The 14,761-nt window shown below is 45.6% G+C and overlaps 2 protein-coding genes across 3 annotated transcripts; one reads left to right on the top strand and one right to left on the bottom strand.

The window, feature by feature from the left end:
- Window positions 1-1,040: 1,040 nt before the first annotated feature.
- ZNF394 (zinc finger protein 394) lies at window positions 1,041-2,727 on the top strand. Its single transcript, XM_045283758.1, has one exon. The coding sequence runs from the start codon at window positions 1,478-1,480 to the stop codon at window positions 2,588-2,590; it is 1,113 nt and encodes a 370-aa protein (XP_045139693.1). The 5' UTR covers window positions 1,041-1,477; the 3' UTR covers window positions 2,591-2,727.
- Window positions 2,728-4,640: 1,913 nt separating this feature from the next.
- ZNF789 (zinc finger protein 789) lies at window positions 4,641-14,755 on the bottom strand. Of its 2 annotated transcripts, none has more exons than XM_045286097.1 (5): window positions 14,683-14,755; window positions 13,103-13,175; window positions 11,226-11,352; window positions 8,096-8,209; window positions 4,641-6,405 (listed from the first exon to the last, which is right to left on the bottom strand). In XM_045286097.1, the coding sequence occupies exons 2-5, from the start codon at window positions 13,124-13,126 to the stop codon at window positions 5,396-5,398; spliced, it is 1,275 nt and encodes a 424-aa protein (XP_045142032.1). In that variant the 5' UTR covers window positions 13,127-13,175; window positions 14,683-14,755; the 3' UTR covers window positions 4,641-5,395. The 2 variants fall into 2 exon arrangements, with proteins under 2 accessions (XP_045142032.1, XP_045142033.1); XM_045286098.1 differs by having other exon boundaries at window positions 14,656-14,715.
- Between the last annotated feature and the right edge of the window lie 6 nt (window positions 14,756-14,761).

Here is a 14,761-nt window from a genome sequence, read left to right as displayed (position 1 = left end):
TTTTGGGAAGGTGAGCATCACAGAATGCCAAATTATTAGAACAAAGTGTTCTTGCTTTGAGGGAGTACTTGAGTAGAGGCCCAACATCCATCTGCTACATTAGTACTTAACATATAAATATATGTACATAGATCTATTTCCATATTTTTATATATAAATATATTTACATATATACATGCCTGTATTTAGACCTCTATAAATGTCCTTTACCTCATAGTTTTTCCTCTATTTCCATTTACTTTCCTCTTATCCCACTATGAAGTTTGGCCTTCATTCGGGTTTCAGTAATTCCTCTTGGCTACATTGCCCTTGATTAAGCCTCACCAGGCATCCTGCACCCTCCTCACCATCAATTTTAGATCTCTTAATGTTCCCTTATCCCTGGATTTAACACCCACTTCTTTTTTTTTGACACCAACTTCTTTTCCCCCACCACCCCCTCTCCTGTTGTCTCCCCCCCAGAACTGTTGGTTCCGTTGTTTTCTCCTCCAGATTGTTTATCCACCTGTCCTATCTAGATAGACATGTAGAGACAATAATAAGCACAAACACAAGACAAAGCAAACAAAACAACAAAAAAACCAATGACAAAAAAAAGTTCCAGGTCTATTTATTGACTTGTAGGAGTGTTTTCCAGTTGAGTCCTATGGGGTGCCACGCCCTGGCCCCAAAGTCTATTTTTGGTATGCCCCGGGGACTTATTGCTTTGCTCCCCTTGCTGCTCTGTTGTACACCTAGTGTTTCGCCCCAGGTGGTGGGGTCAGATCAGGCACAATTGCCACACTGTGTCTCCAGTGTTGTCCCCTGTAGTGCTATGGGTCAGCGAGGGACATTGTGTCTGTGTCTCGTGGTGGGGCTGGCCCTATGGGCCTCTCTGAGCAGCATTATCATCCTAGAGAGGCTTGGTAGGCCAGAATGTGTTCCATTCTCTCTCCTTCCCTTTGTTTGCTCCTGTGTGCTCTGATCAGATTTGCCCCTCTCCCTGAGCTATAGCTTCAGTGCTGTCCTTTGGGTAGGGGGGCACATAGTTGGGATTGGGGCCTGCCCCACAGACCCCTCTATGAGTTCCGTTTCATGCGTTATGTTGTATTCATGTCTCGGTGTACCGGGTTGAAGGTCCCTGTCTCCCTCTGCTCCCACACGGTCTCCAAGAAAGCCCCATATGCAGAGTGAGGTCATGGACTCTGGGCTCACAGTGAGAACTCATGATACACAGAATCAGGGCATCTGTAGACTCTCCCGGACAGCCCTGAGCTCAGCAGTCAGGTCCACGCAGAGACGATTGTGGGTTTTTAAACAGTAGAATGGGGCAGAGGAGAAAAGATACGTTTGTAGGCTTAGGCACAAATATGAAAAGGAAAAATGGGAGTTTTTCAATGTTAACAAATGTGACAAGTTCATTAAAATCAGTTGAATCCAGAAATGGTGGGATGCTTGTTTTCCTGATGCCCCTTGCTTATTTCACGTTTGCAAATGGATGAAATGTCTACATTTTTATTTTACTGTTTCAGGTTTCAAAACCAGAACTGAGAACAGGGAGCTGATTCCAAAGCAAGAAATTCTAGAAGCCGAGTCGCAGCTGCAGATACAAGAAAGGCCTCAGGGAAAGGTTCCCCTGTTTGCGGAGTATGGTGCTATTTCCAAAGACAAAGTGGAAGAGCAGTCAAGAAATGCCTTGGTACTGAAATCTGAAAATTCTGAAGAACAAGGATCCACTAATTTTTCATTTCTCACTAGGAATGGTTCCTCAGAAGAGAGAGACCCTAAAAACAGTGAACTTGGGAACAGTGCCAAAAGCTCAAACACTGTCTTTTGTCCGCATGTTCAGACAGTAGAGGGGCCCATTAACAGTGATGATCGTGAAAATGATTGTAACGGGAGGTTAGATGCGGTGCAATGTCAAATGGTGATACGTCAAAAATCTGTTGCTGATGAGGAAGCTTCCCATAGCTCTGATCTTTTGGGGACCCAGAAGCAGACCTGTCAAGACAGACCTCATAAGTGTGGTGATTGTGCAAAGAGCTTCAAACAGCGCTCTGACCTCTTGAAACACCACAGGATCCACACCGGTGAGAAGCCCTATCAGTGTCAAGCATGTGGGAAAAGCTTCCGTCAGAGCGCTGCCCTGGTGAAGCACCAGAGGACTCACACTGGTGAAAAGCCATACACATGCTCCAAGTGCGGGGAGAGCTTCAGACAGAGCTCACATCTCAACCGGCATCAAAGGATCCACACAGGGGAGAACTACTGTCAATGTAACACGTGTGGAGAAACCTGCCACGTCTCCCACCTTCTCAAGTATCAGCGCATACATAAAGGTGAGAGACCCCACCAATGTGAAGGATGTGAGAAGAGCTTCAGACAGCGCTCTGACCTCTTTAAACATCAGAGGATCCACACCGGAGAGAAACCCTATGGATGTCCTGCCTGTGGGAAAAGCTTCCGTCAGAGCGCCACCCTCATTAAACACCAGAGAACTCACACTGGGGAGAAACCTTACAAATGTCTTGAATGTGGGGAAAGCTTTCGACAGAGTTCACACCTTTTCCGACACCAAAGAGTCCACAGACATAAAGTCTTACCGTCTTGACATGTTTCTGCATGAGTTTAGTGTGTGCATTCTCTTACCCAGAAATACAGCTTTTAGCATTTGGAGTACAGTGAACCCTCGCTACTTCGCGCTTCGACTTCCGCGGCTTCACTCTATCGCGGTTTTTGCGTAACAGCGCATGCTCTGTCATTACTGCCACTGATTGGCTCATACTGTACACGCTTGATGCCATAAATAATATAATAAATAATAAATGATAATTGTAATGTCCAAAATGTTTTACTGTATTTTCCCTTTTTCGTTTAATAAATTGGGTAATACAAGTGTAACGGTGACTAAAGGGTGTTTTTTCATGTCCTCTATGCTCTAACTACGAAAATATTTGATTTACAAATAAGGAATCCTACTTCGCGGAATTTCATTTATCACGGTAGGGTCTAGAATCGATTAACCGCGATAAACGAGGGTTCACTGTATTTCGGTCCATCAAGCAACAGCACGTGCTTGAACATCTCACACAAGATAGATTCCATCTGACTCTAGTCTCCTGACACATACTTTGATAAACTACTGCAGTGGAGGAGTTAGTAAGAAACCCCTCTGTAAGACGAGGTGGTTGTGTATGAGACATGGGAGTGTGAGAGCCGACCAAGCCAGAGCTCAGTGCTGTCTGCAGTCATTCAGAATGGCTGAGCTGTGCCTGTCAGCTCCTCCTCTTTGTTTTTGTACTCGTTCTCCCATTCACTGTTTGATCGGCTCCTATTGTCATTTAAAGCCCAGGGTTCCAGGATTGTCATCTATCTCTGCTTCACTTGGTTTCTCTGGTCCTTGTAGAGGGTTGGTGGGCAGTTAAGAAATAATTACATTTATAAGTAATCCCCTATAACAGCGGTTCTCAACCTGTGGGTCACGACCCCTTTGGGGGGATGTCAAATGACCCTTTCACAGGAGTTGCCCAATTCATAACAGCAGCAGAATTAGTTATGAAGTAGTGACAAAAATAATTTTATGGTTGGGGGTCACCACATGAGGAAATGTATTAAGGGGTCACAGCATTAGGAAGGTTGAGAACTACTGCCCTATATTATATAATAATCCCCTACATTTTTTAATTTAAAAACCTTTTGTAGAGTTCTTTCCATCTTAGACATTTAGGAATTAAGGTTCATAACATTTTTGTTTTCCTTTTAAGATGAAAAAGGCAAAAGACCATCTAATTCGCTGTCATTTTTCACTGCTCAGCAATTTATGGAATTTTATTCAGTAACTTTTTTTTCCCTCTCTAAAAATAAATACCCTCTCTTCCAAAGTTCTTCTTTATCAGTGAATCTTTAAAAATAACAAAAAATTGAGGTCCTAGACTGCTGGGATGGGCAATAACTCTGACACCCTCCCACCCCCCTTTTTAAAAAAAGATCAGTAGACTGCTTTAACTTTACAAGATGCTGTGAGGACTCCTGGTGGTGCAGTAGTTAGTGTCCAGCAATGAAGCGGAAGGCGGGCATTCTGAACCCACCAGCTGCTCTCCAGTACAGTTCTGCTTGTGCTTACCTTGTTAGCAGAGACCGACATCCTTCTTTCTAAATATAAAATGTGGTCTGATGCTTTATCCCCTTCGATTTCCAATGACAAAGGAAGAAACTCAGGTGATCAAATTGCTGGACGTGACCTTGAGGATGTTATTAAAATGTTAAGGACCTCAGTTCCTCCATTCGGAAAAGGGGAGTCATGACATCACTGCCTAAACAGTTACTTCTTAGAAAAAAACTTTGTTACAGATACATGAACTGTTTAGACAGTGGTGTCAATCTGAGAGTATGAACCCATTGCTAGCCTATTACTGCCTCTGAATCTCCAGGAATGAGTAGCCCTTGGCTGTAAAAGTCTGTGTAATACTTTCCTGTATGAGCCACAGACAATCTTAAATTGCACATATCCATCATGGGGAACCACAAAGTTACTATGCTTTCATCTGCCTTGACTAGAGATGAAGGTGTAGGGATTCCCAGACAGACTAGGTACACAATTTCCTATCAAGTAACTCCTGACGGCAGGAAGTAAGCCCCAGAGAGAGGGTCCCCAGAGAAGCACCGCTCCAGTTCTTTTTATTACAGTTCAAGCAGCACAATATACTTGCGGCAGTGATTATGACGGGAAGCCAAAAAGTATTCCTACAAAATCATAGAAACGTTTATTCAAGAAGATAAAAATGTGAAGCTATTGTTTGACACAATAGACATCTGGGTCGAACCACTTTAGAAGGTGGTATTCTCGTTTCTTGAAACTTTTCCTGAAGAATTCTGTGCTCCATTGACTGACATGTCAAAAACAGCACGTTTGGCATCCGTAAGAGACTCAATGGGTGTTCCTTTCAATGGGGAACAAATTGGAATAGAACATGATCAGGGCTCTAAGAGTGGATGGGATAAAGTTTCACAAGAATTCATTCACCTTGTTACCCTTGGAAGGAGGAGTAGGGACGTGGTCATAACTGAAAGATTCCCTGACACACCATTGCTGGCCTTTTGAACTTTTTCATTAATGGTCTTAAAATCTTCATAAGTCCTCATGATTGCCCTGTGCCCTTCAAGAAAATCTGCCATGGTTACCCCTCAGCTTCCAATGTCCAAAACAGATGCCCTCCGACAGCCCCTACTTTGATTTGGCTTTGTGTTTGTTTGAAGGCACCCTAAACATGATGAAGACCAGTGTTATTTCAGAGCATACTTGTCTGCACAGCTTGCAGGGACATGCTTAGACACGTGTGGTGTGGAACAAGCCGGTGCATGTCGGAGCTGAAACTTTGGGACTTATCTTCTGAGATTCTAATGGTAGCTGTTCCTGTCACGTGGCTATCTGTCCTCTGTGAGTGCCCTGGTGCTTAATAAGGCTTGTGCGCCAACTGAAAGATTTACCACATTTGTTACATCGGAAGGGTCTTTCTCCGGTGTGAATGACTTCGTGTCGGTAAAGATTCGACTTAAAACTAAATGTTTTCCCACAGTCTCTACACTGAAAGAATTCCTTCTTGGTGTGGGTTCTTTGATGCTGAACGAGATCTATATTCCGACCAAAGGACTGTCCGCATTCACTGCACCGATGGGTGTTCTGCCGAGTGTGAATGTGTTGATGGCTCATAAGGGTTGAGTGCCTACTGAAGGCTTTGCCACATGCCAGGCATTTGTGGAGTTTTTCACCACTGTGGGTCAACTGATGCCGAATACGGGTGGAATTCTGACTAAACGTTCGCTCACACTCCCCACATTTGTAAGGCTTTTCTTTGGTATGAGTCCTTTTATGCTCAGCGAGATAGGAGATCAGACGGAAACACTTCCCACAGTCGTGACATTTATATGGTTTTTTGGGGGGGTGACAATATTTATGGACTGTCCTAAGAGGGGATTTCTGTTTGAAGGCTTGTCCACATGTGTCACACTCAAGAGGATTCTCTGAAGTGTGGATTCTTTGATGTCGAACAAAATCTGCCTCACACCTGATGACTCTCCCACATTCCCTGCATTCGTAACATTTCGATGCTGTGAGAACTTGCTCAGGCCTGCAAAGCAATGGCCTCTGACCAAAGGGTTTCCCATAGGCACCAAATGGGCCCTGCTGCTTTGGTTGAGCATTCTGATTGTCAATAAAATTAAGGTTTTGAAGGAAGCTCTTCTTATATCTGTTACCACTCACAGGCAGTACAAATCTGAACGTGTCTGCAAACTCAGGACATCCGTGCTGCCTTGCAGAGGGCTTCTGGGGCTTCTCTTGCTTTCCCGCGGACGCCTTGTGTGGCACCAAATCTTCAGAATGTTTTTGCATCGCAGTGAGCCTTTTCTTGCATCTGGCTTCAAACCCTAGTCAAACAAAAGGGAATATATCACTGCCCTGTCTACCACAGAAGGGGAGAGGGAAAAGGGGTGAGGAGCTGATTATTTGGGATATAAGATAATAGAATTTCTTTTTTCTTTTTTTAAGATAATAGAATTTCTAAATGCTCACTTGGTTACAACATTATACCAAGAGGCCAAAGTTATGAATTTTAAAATAATAATATTCATTCACCTTCATACCAGAAAGAGCTCTTTGCATCAGCTCACTAAAAAATTTTTTTAAATCATTTTATTAGGGGCTCATACAACTCTTATCACATTCCATACATACATCAATTGTGTAAAGCGCTATGTACAGTCATTGCCCTCATCATTCTCAAAACATTTCCTCTCCACTTAAGCCCCGGCATTAGGTCCTCATTTTTCCCCTCCCTCCCCGCTCCCCTCTCCCTCATGCGCCCTTGATAATTTATAAATTGTTATTTTGTTATATCTTGCCCTGTCCGACATCTCCCTTCACCCACTTTTCTGTTGTCCGTCCCCCAGGGAGGTCACATATAGTTCCTTGTAATCAGTTCCCTCTTTCCTACCCACTCTCCCTCTACCCTCCCAGTATCGCCACTCGCTCCACTGGTCCTGTAGTGATCATCCGCCCTGGATTCCCTGTATTTCCAGTTCCTATCTATACCAGTGTACATCCTCTGGTCTAGCCAGAGTTGCAAGGTCGAATTTGTGTCATGATCATGGGCAGCTCACTAAAATTACACATAATTTGTGTGCCAGAAAACAGGAGACTAGAACAAGTCTATTGCCAGTATTGGAAAACCAACTTACTTTGGTTATGCAATCCCGGTAACAACTAGTAGTGTCGATACATCTAGATAATAGCATCTTATGCTTTCTAGATACACGTTTGTTGTAATTCTGGGTGAGGGGAAAAAATAATTAGCTGGAATTCTATGTATTCAATAAGACCACTCTGGTTTCTATTGAGAGTAAGAGTGAGTGAGAGAGAGAAGTATTAGAGCAGAAAAGGAACCAGAGGAAATGGGTACAAATGTTCATTGAATAGAGCAGTAGTTGGTTCTCAACCCCGGCTGGTTTATTCCCCTTGCAGACATGTAGCAATGTCTGGAGGCATTTTTATACCAATGAGGTGGTATTGCTGGCACGTAAAGGTCAGGGATACTGTTAACTACCCTTCAATATGTATGGGACCCCTCCCCTCCCAAACAAAGAGTTATCCAGCCCATAACATCAGTCGTGCTGAGGCTGAGACACTTTGGGGTAGAGGGATGCGAAAAAGCATGGGAGGGCTATCAGGAAAAAATATGTAGAGAAATACTGAGGAAATGTGAAAAACAACATGAAGGAAGGGGGACAGCAGGTAGTATGGCAAAGGTGAAGCAGAGAGTAGAAGGACAAGAGGACCCAGGACAGCTGCCACTTAGAAACAGCACCCTGCCGTGCAAAGAGGGTAAACTTTGCAGAGCCTTGTAAGCAAGCCCCAATTTGTCAACCTAAGACAGGTACCTAACTCTTTTCAGTTTCTTCATCTGAAATGATGAATGATCATCCTTCCTGCTACTTTCCCAGGGTGGTAGGGTTAAATACATCAAGCACCTGGCTCAGTGTTTGGTGCACAGAGGGGACCCCATTTCTGTGACTTCCCTTTTTACTCAGTTCCCCTGACTGGGTTCTCTTCTTCACCCACCTGGGCATGCGATACTGGAAGCCTTCCTATTGCAAGTTCTCGGTAGATGCGAGATCCATGGCTCTTCCCAGTCTTCCAGCTGAGAGATCACATCAGGTTTGGGGAACTGAAATCCTACCCATGGGGAAGTAAATGGGATGTGGCAGTTAGTGAGGTACAGAGCAGTGTCCCCGAGCTCTATCTCCCTGGTCTACGGTGGTAAGCAGAGACGTAAGGCAGGCGTTTGAAAGGGTTAGTGAGAATACAAAGTGGCACAATCTTTGTAACTACTTGGCAGTCTTTTTTGAAAGGTTTAACAACATCCAATATCCACCAGAGACGTAAGGCAGGCGTTTGAAAGGGTTAGTGAGAATACAAAGTGGCACAATCTTTGTAACTACTTGGCAGTCTTTTTTGAAAGGTTTAACAACATCCAATATCCACCTGGTCATTTCCACCTTAGAAACAGCTGAAGGAAAAACCGGAGCGCACATTAGTGTACCGGAGATGCTCAACAGTGGCGTAAGAGGACAAAGCCGGGACCCAGCTGAAAGTCAACAGGGGAATGATAACACAAGTATGGAGAGGCCTGCTTATGAGGCAGACATTAAAATCACACGCTCAAAGAATACTTATTAACATAGGAAAATGTTTCCTATCTATTTAAAGTAGAGGACAACATTTATATGCAGCCGTTTGCTGTTGTTTTTAAAAAGGCACATAAAGGGACTTGAAAGAGTAAAACCAGGCTCTAACAGGGGTCCTTTCTGGGCACTGGGCCTCCAGGGCTTCTGATTTCCTCCAGTCACCAGCAGACCCCGCCCCGCCCCCGAAGCTCCATTATGAGCACGTATTATTTTTGTAACTAGTGAAATCCCTAAAGGAAAGCACTCTCAAATCCTCCTGTTTAATATACAAAATAGTACACATTTTCTTGAAACAAAAATTTTAAAAAACCAGTAACAAACAAGGGCAAGTCAAAAGTATATACCCTTGACCGAAGAACGGTCTTCCTTCTATCGGGGAAGGTCGTCCTCTTCAACCAAGCACGCAGCTTCGGGAGGGACGCACATGGAGCGGTGAGGGAGGAAGGGGACACCCGCCTAGCCAGCCAGATCAGCCGAATCAACCCTGGCGATCAATGGGGTGACAGATGTCGCCGCCAGATCGCCCTCACTTCCAATTATGGGCCTCTTAATAACAGGGAAATGTTGATATAATATTAAGGTTTAAAAGAATTATGACACGATCTACAGAACGTAAGAAGCTTTAGTGGTTCTCTGGGTTAGGCATTGGGCGACTAACAGAAAGGTCGGCAGTTCAAAACCACCAGGTTCTTCCTTTATGAGAGTGATGAGGCTTTCTGCTCTCACAAAGCTACCCCAGAAACCCTACAGGGGCTGCTGTGCTGTCAGAACCAACTTGATGGCAGTGGATTTTGTATGTTTTCATACAGAATATGTGCAGATACATTTCTGTTGAAAGCACAGGATGTAAGACTGGAAGAAAGTACGCCAATATGTAAAGTGTTACACTGGAATATTTTTCTTTCCCTTCACATTTTCCTATCCCTTCCACAATCATGCCCTGTACGCCTGTGCCCAGAGTATCAATATGGGGGTCAAATATGTGGGGCCCCAAAGGAAAACTACTATCAGCTCTTACACCTCAGAAAGGGCAGGGACATTCCCACAGTCGGATTGGAATAAAGCCGACACAGGCTGTTGGGAAGATGGAAGGAGTGAAGGTTCAGAAATGGAGTTACCATAATTAAGAATGGTTTCAAGGGGGAAGTTACCCATCCCACAGGTGTGGGAAAACAAACAAACAACCTTTCAAGAGAAGCAGAAGCTGGCCTTTGGAATCCAAGTTGGCCATAGTCTTTTCTACTCTTTGAAGCCTCGTAGTCTAGGGTCCTCATCAGGCAACCCTGGAGACTGACGCACTTCCGAACTCTTAAGGGATTTTATATGTATACATACACCATCTATATCACATATTAGATATGCCTGTGGATGTCTACACCCATACCCATATATAACTCTCATATTACATATTAAACTCTGTCATCAGGTTGATGCCGACTCACAGCGACCGTAGAGGACAGGACAGAACTGCTCCTGTGAGTTTCTGAGACTGTCACTCCATGGGAGTAGAAAGCCCTGTCTTTCTTCTGCGGAGTGGCTGGTGGTTTAGAACTACTGACTTGATGGTTTAGCCACCCAGTGTGTAACCACTATACCAGGAGAGCTCCTTGATTTATGTTTATATTATATAATGCCCCCAAGAGGGCTTAGAGTGCCATCCCCACATTGATCTTTCTGGAACTACCAGTGGTATATAGATATGCATACCGCATGGGAAAAATAAATAGCTGCGTGTCAGATAAAAACAAAACAGGTTTTGCCACCTGATAGTTTCAGGTCAGATTTTTGTAGCCAAATAAGTTAGGAAAAAACCTGCCAGTTTTCACCTTTTTCTGATTTGGGAATTACAGATTGTTTGGGCCGGTCCGGACCACGCAGCCGCTTCCCCCAGCTCTCCCGAAAGACGGCCTGCTGGACTGTGGGGCCCCTTCCCCCGCCTCGCAGGCCAGAGCTGGACTGTGCAGTCCCTGCCTCCAGCGTTCCAAGGAGCTTATCTCTCTGAGCCGGGTCTGTACAGCCCCTTCCCTCAGAGTTCCAGGACGATTTACTCACAGACCACAGCCTGACTCAGACCCTGCCACTGCAGCCCCAGAAGGCTTTCCTTCCCCTTATCAGCGCACACGTCCTTGGCTCAAGCCCTAGGTATGTCCCACTGCCTCGCTGCCAGGCGCGATTCCCTGACCTAACTCCTTGGGTCTCAGAACCTGCCCGGGGGCTCAAGATGCCCCCATCCTTCTCTGGTCTCCCTTCCCTCCCAGGAGTCCTTTCCCTGCCTCAATAACATCTTTCTCAACTTCACATTCCTGGCTAAATTCTATCTTTGCTCCACATCTCTGTCTCCAACCTCTCATCTTGGTGCCAAAAAGACATGGGACTGACAGGAGGGGCCTCTGTGCTCCCAGGCCTTCCTCTGGGCGGTGCACAGCCCCGTCCTCCATTTTCAACCTCTCACAGAAACAGGTCTGAAAATACACAAAGCCAAATCTCAGCGACCCAATCATTACCCAAGAAGATCATGTTTCTGTAATTCTCCAGCATAACATCTCTGTAGAGGTACTTCTGGGTCCAGTCAAGGTTTTCCCACTCCTCTCTGGTGAAGAACAGAGCCACATCATCAAATGACAGCAACTCCTGGGGAGAAAAAAGAGCCCCCCCCAATGTGAATAATCATAATGTCACTCCTTACAGTGACCAGGTCGGTTATTCTTAATCATTCTTTAGAGAGGAGAAAGTTTTGATGAACAAAAGTGATTTGGCCAAGGTCACTCAATCAGTAGAGGATTTAGGGCTCAACTCAGGTCTCTCGACACTCAGGCCAGGTATGTTCTTTCTTCTATACCATGTGCCAACACAAGGGCTAAAGAATAAATATTTTTGGCCTTACAAAACATTTGATCTCTGCGGCAACTATTCAAATCTGTTAGTACAGCACAAAAGTAGTCATGGTCAACAGGAAAATGAGTTGGCATGGCTGTGTTCCAATTAAACTTTTCAGGATCTAGGCCAGCAGGAATAAGAGGAAGAGGAGGAAGGCTGGTGGCTTGTCTCTTTTGTGGATATCAGACAGGCCACACCCCAAGGGGATGTCATCAGACTGTGCCCTGAGTGGACACCAGTATGCAGGGAAGTACTTTTCACAAGGGCAAAAAGGTAGAAACAACCAAAATGTCCATCAAGCGATCCAGGGAGAGACAAAAAGTGGCACGCACACAACAACAGAATACCACACAGCCTTGGAGCTGCAGGAAGTCCTGAAGGGCCACAGCACAGGTGACTCCCAAAGGACGGATTCTGTATGTTCTCACTTGTATGAAAGCAGCACATAGCTGGGCTTAGGAGGTACTGCTAATAGTGGTGGAATAGTTGGGAAAAGGATAGCGGGATTGGCTGAAAAATGGGAAGAATATAACCAACGTTACTGCATTGTACACACAGAAATTCCAGAGATGCATATATTGTTACATGTATCTTTCCCACACATTAAAACAACACACCACAATGTATCAGACAATAGCACATACAGAAGACTGATGGAAGGAAAGAACAATGCACACTACTACTGTGTACAGAACCTTTTGTACATCAGGGAAAGGCTGGAGATGAATCAAGAAAAGCTGGAAAATGGAGCAATAGGGTCAAAGGGCTGCAATCCACATTCCTGTCCTGTCCAAGAGCCTTCCTTTCACATTGTTGGAATAGCTTCCTAAAGTTTCTCCACCCACCTGGCCTGCCCCACCCACCCCACCCTGTTTTTCTTAAAAAAAAAAAAAGGTAAAAATATAATTCCTAAAATATTTGCCTGAAAATCCACATTTGCAATTCAATGACGGTGCATGTCGTGCCACTTTGTCTCCTTACTTTAAATTCAACTTCTTCCAATCACCTTGCAAAAGATGACAAATCCCATAACTAAGCTTCCATTCCATCTTCTGATACCAATCACTAACCATCCAAACCAAATCCACTGCCATCAAGTTGAGGCCGATGCATAGCAAGCCTGTAAGGCAGGGTAGAAGGTAACACATCTGAAAAGTACCATAGCCTGGATTTGAACTTATCTGACTACAAAGCTCAAGCTCTTTACATCATCCTTTCTAAGAGGAAAAAAATCCCCAGGTGGATAAAGGTTCCACAAAGGAGTTAAAGCTGTTACCCTGGCCCACCCACTCCCATTAGGCAGGACAGCTGCACCGGAGGGGTTTCAAGGCTGTCAATCTTTACAGAAGCTCACGACCACATCTTTCTCCCCAGCAGCTGGCAAGTTCACAGAGCTAACCCTTTGATTAACAACCGAGTGCTTGAACCACTGTGTCACCAGGACTCCTATTCTGGCAGCAGAGATGATATCGAAGAAGCAGAGGAGGAAGGAACTCCAGCTCACCTTCCACCTGGCTGTCAGGAGCATAGCTTCCACAGTCTGGTCTTTGAGATGGGGCCCGATCCTGGTCTCCAGGCTAAGGTGGAAGGTAAAACAAACAATCAAAAACAGTGATCCAGACCTGAAGCAATTTGAATCTTACTAGAAAAACCCAAGACAGGAATTCCAAGAAGGCCAACAATGAGGCCCTCCCAAATACCTCAACTGATATGAAGTCAGATATGTGAATCTTGTCCAAAGGTTTCTCCAAGGGAACCCTTAGCCCTACCAGCCCTTGTGCTGCAGTAGCTCAGCTGAGAGGGAATCTCAGGAGTTACCAGGGGATTCAAGCTGCACAAAAAGCTGCATATTATGTATAAGGAGGTACTCTTGTGGCACAGTGACTACACACTGGAAGGAGAAAGGGCCTTTCTACTCCAGCAAACTGTTACAGTCTTGGAAACGAAGGACGCTATGAGTCAATACTGACTCGATGGCAGTGAGGTTTTGGTTTATCACATAGGAGGCCATTATAAAGTCAATATGGTTATTCTCAGGGCTTCTACTCAAGTGATGAGATTCAGGTGATTTCATGTTCTTCTTGTGCTTTTCTTTAAGTTGAATTCTACCATGAACTTACGTTACCCTCATTGAACAAACAAGCCCACACCCACAAGGAATAGATTTTAGCTCCGCCCTTGCCCAGTCATTTGGCAATAAAATTAACCATCAGTTTGGCTTGGCCTGGAGACATTAATTTCCCAAGTTGTCCTTTCCCCCACCCCTCCATCCAGTCTTACAGCTCCAGAAAGTGAGATCCTTCCAGGCCGTGTCACATAGCATTATCGTTGTGCTAAAGAAGTTTTAAAAATCCTCCTCTGTTCTAACAGCCTCATTCATCCACTAACACCTGAGCTCCTCGCTGCCAGAGTGACTTCCTGTCTGGGAAACCCTAGAGAAGGGCGCTATGTACTCCACAGCGGCGGCAGTTTGGCCTTTGGTTTGATTTGACTGGAAGCCACAAGGAGCCTGGTGGCGCACAGTGTGCTACCAGCTTCGGTGAACTGCGCTGGGCTTGGGGGGGCGGGGTGCATGTGTGTGAAATCTACCAACGAGCCTCTCTTGGGGCGGGGGGACGACAATGCGGTAGTCGGTTCCCTAAAGATGGACAGCTTTGCAAATCTGTGCGGGCAGTTCTATAGGGTCACGGCGAAAGCAGGAATCGGCTCTACAGCAATGAGCCTTCTACTGTGAATCAACCAGGCATTTGGAAGTCGGCACCATCGCATAATCTACAGTGCTATTCAGAACACCGGGAGCTACTTAGACGTGTCACACCCCGCGTCGCCCCCCACGCCCCCGCTAAAACCAAGTGCTAGCCAGATGCTTATCCCTCGGACTTCGTTCCTCTCCCACGCTGAACACCAGACACCGTCCAAACGAATACACAGATCCTGCCACGGGCCCTGAGGAAGACACCCCGGGGGCGTCCTGCGACGTGTCCGCTCGGTTTGTGGACAGCACGGTGACATCCCCGCGGCGCCGAGCCCTCCCATCCGACTGGCTGTCCCTCAAACCTGCTCGGCGCCGTCTTGGGTATCTACCTGCGGGGGCTCGGAGGCTGGCCTCTCCGGGTTCCGCAAAGGACCGGGAGGGGGGAGACCAGACAGCCGCTGCTCACCC

Source organism: Echinops telfairi, unplaced genomic scaffold (assembly GCF_000313985.2).
Source record: "Echinops telfairi isolate 266 unplaced genomic scaffold, ASM31398v2 ScPeMD7_5;HRSCAF=22, whole genome shotgun sequence".
NCBI lineage: Eukaryota > Metazoa > Chordata > Mammalia > Afrosoricida > Tenrecidae > Echinops > Echinops telfairi.
This window is presented reverse-complemented; position numbering and strand designations above follow the sequence as displayed.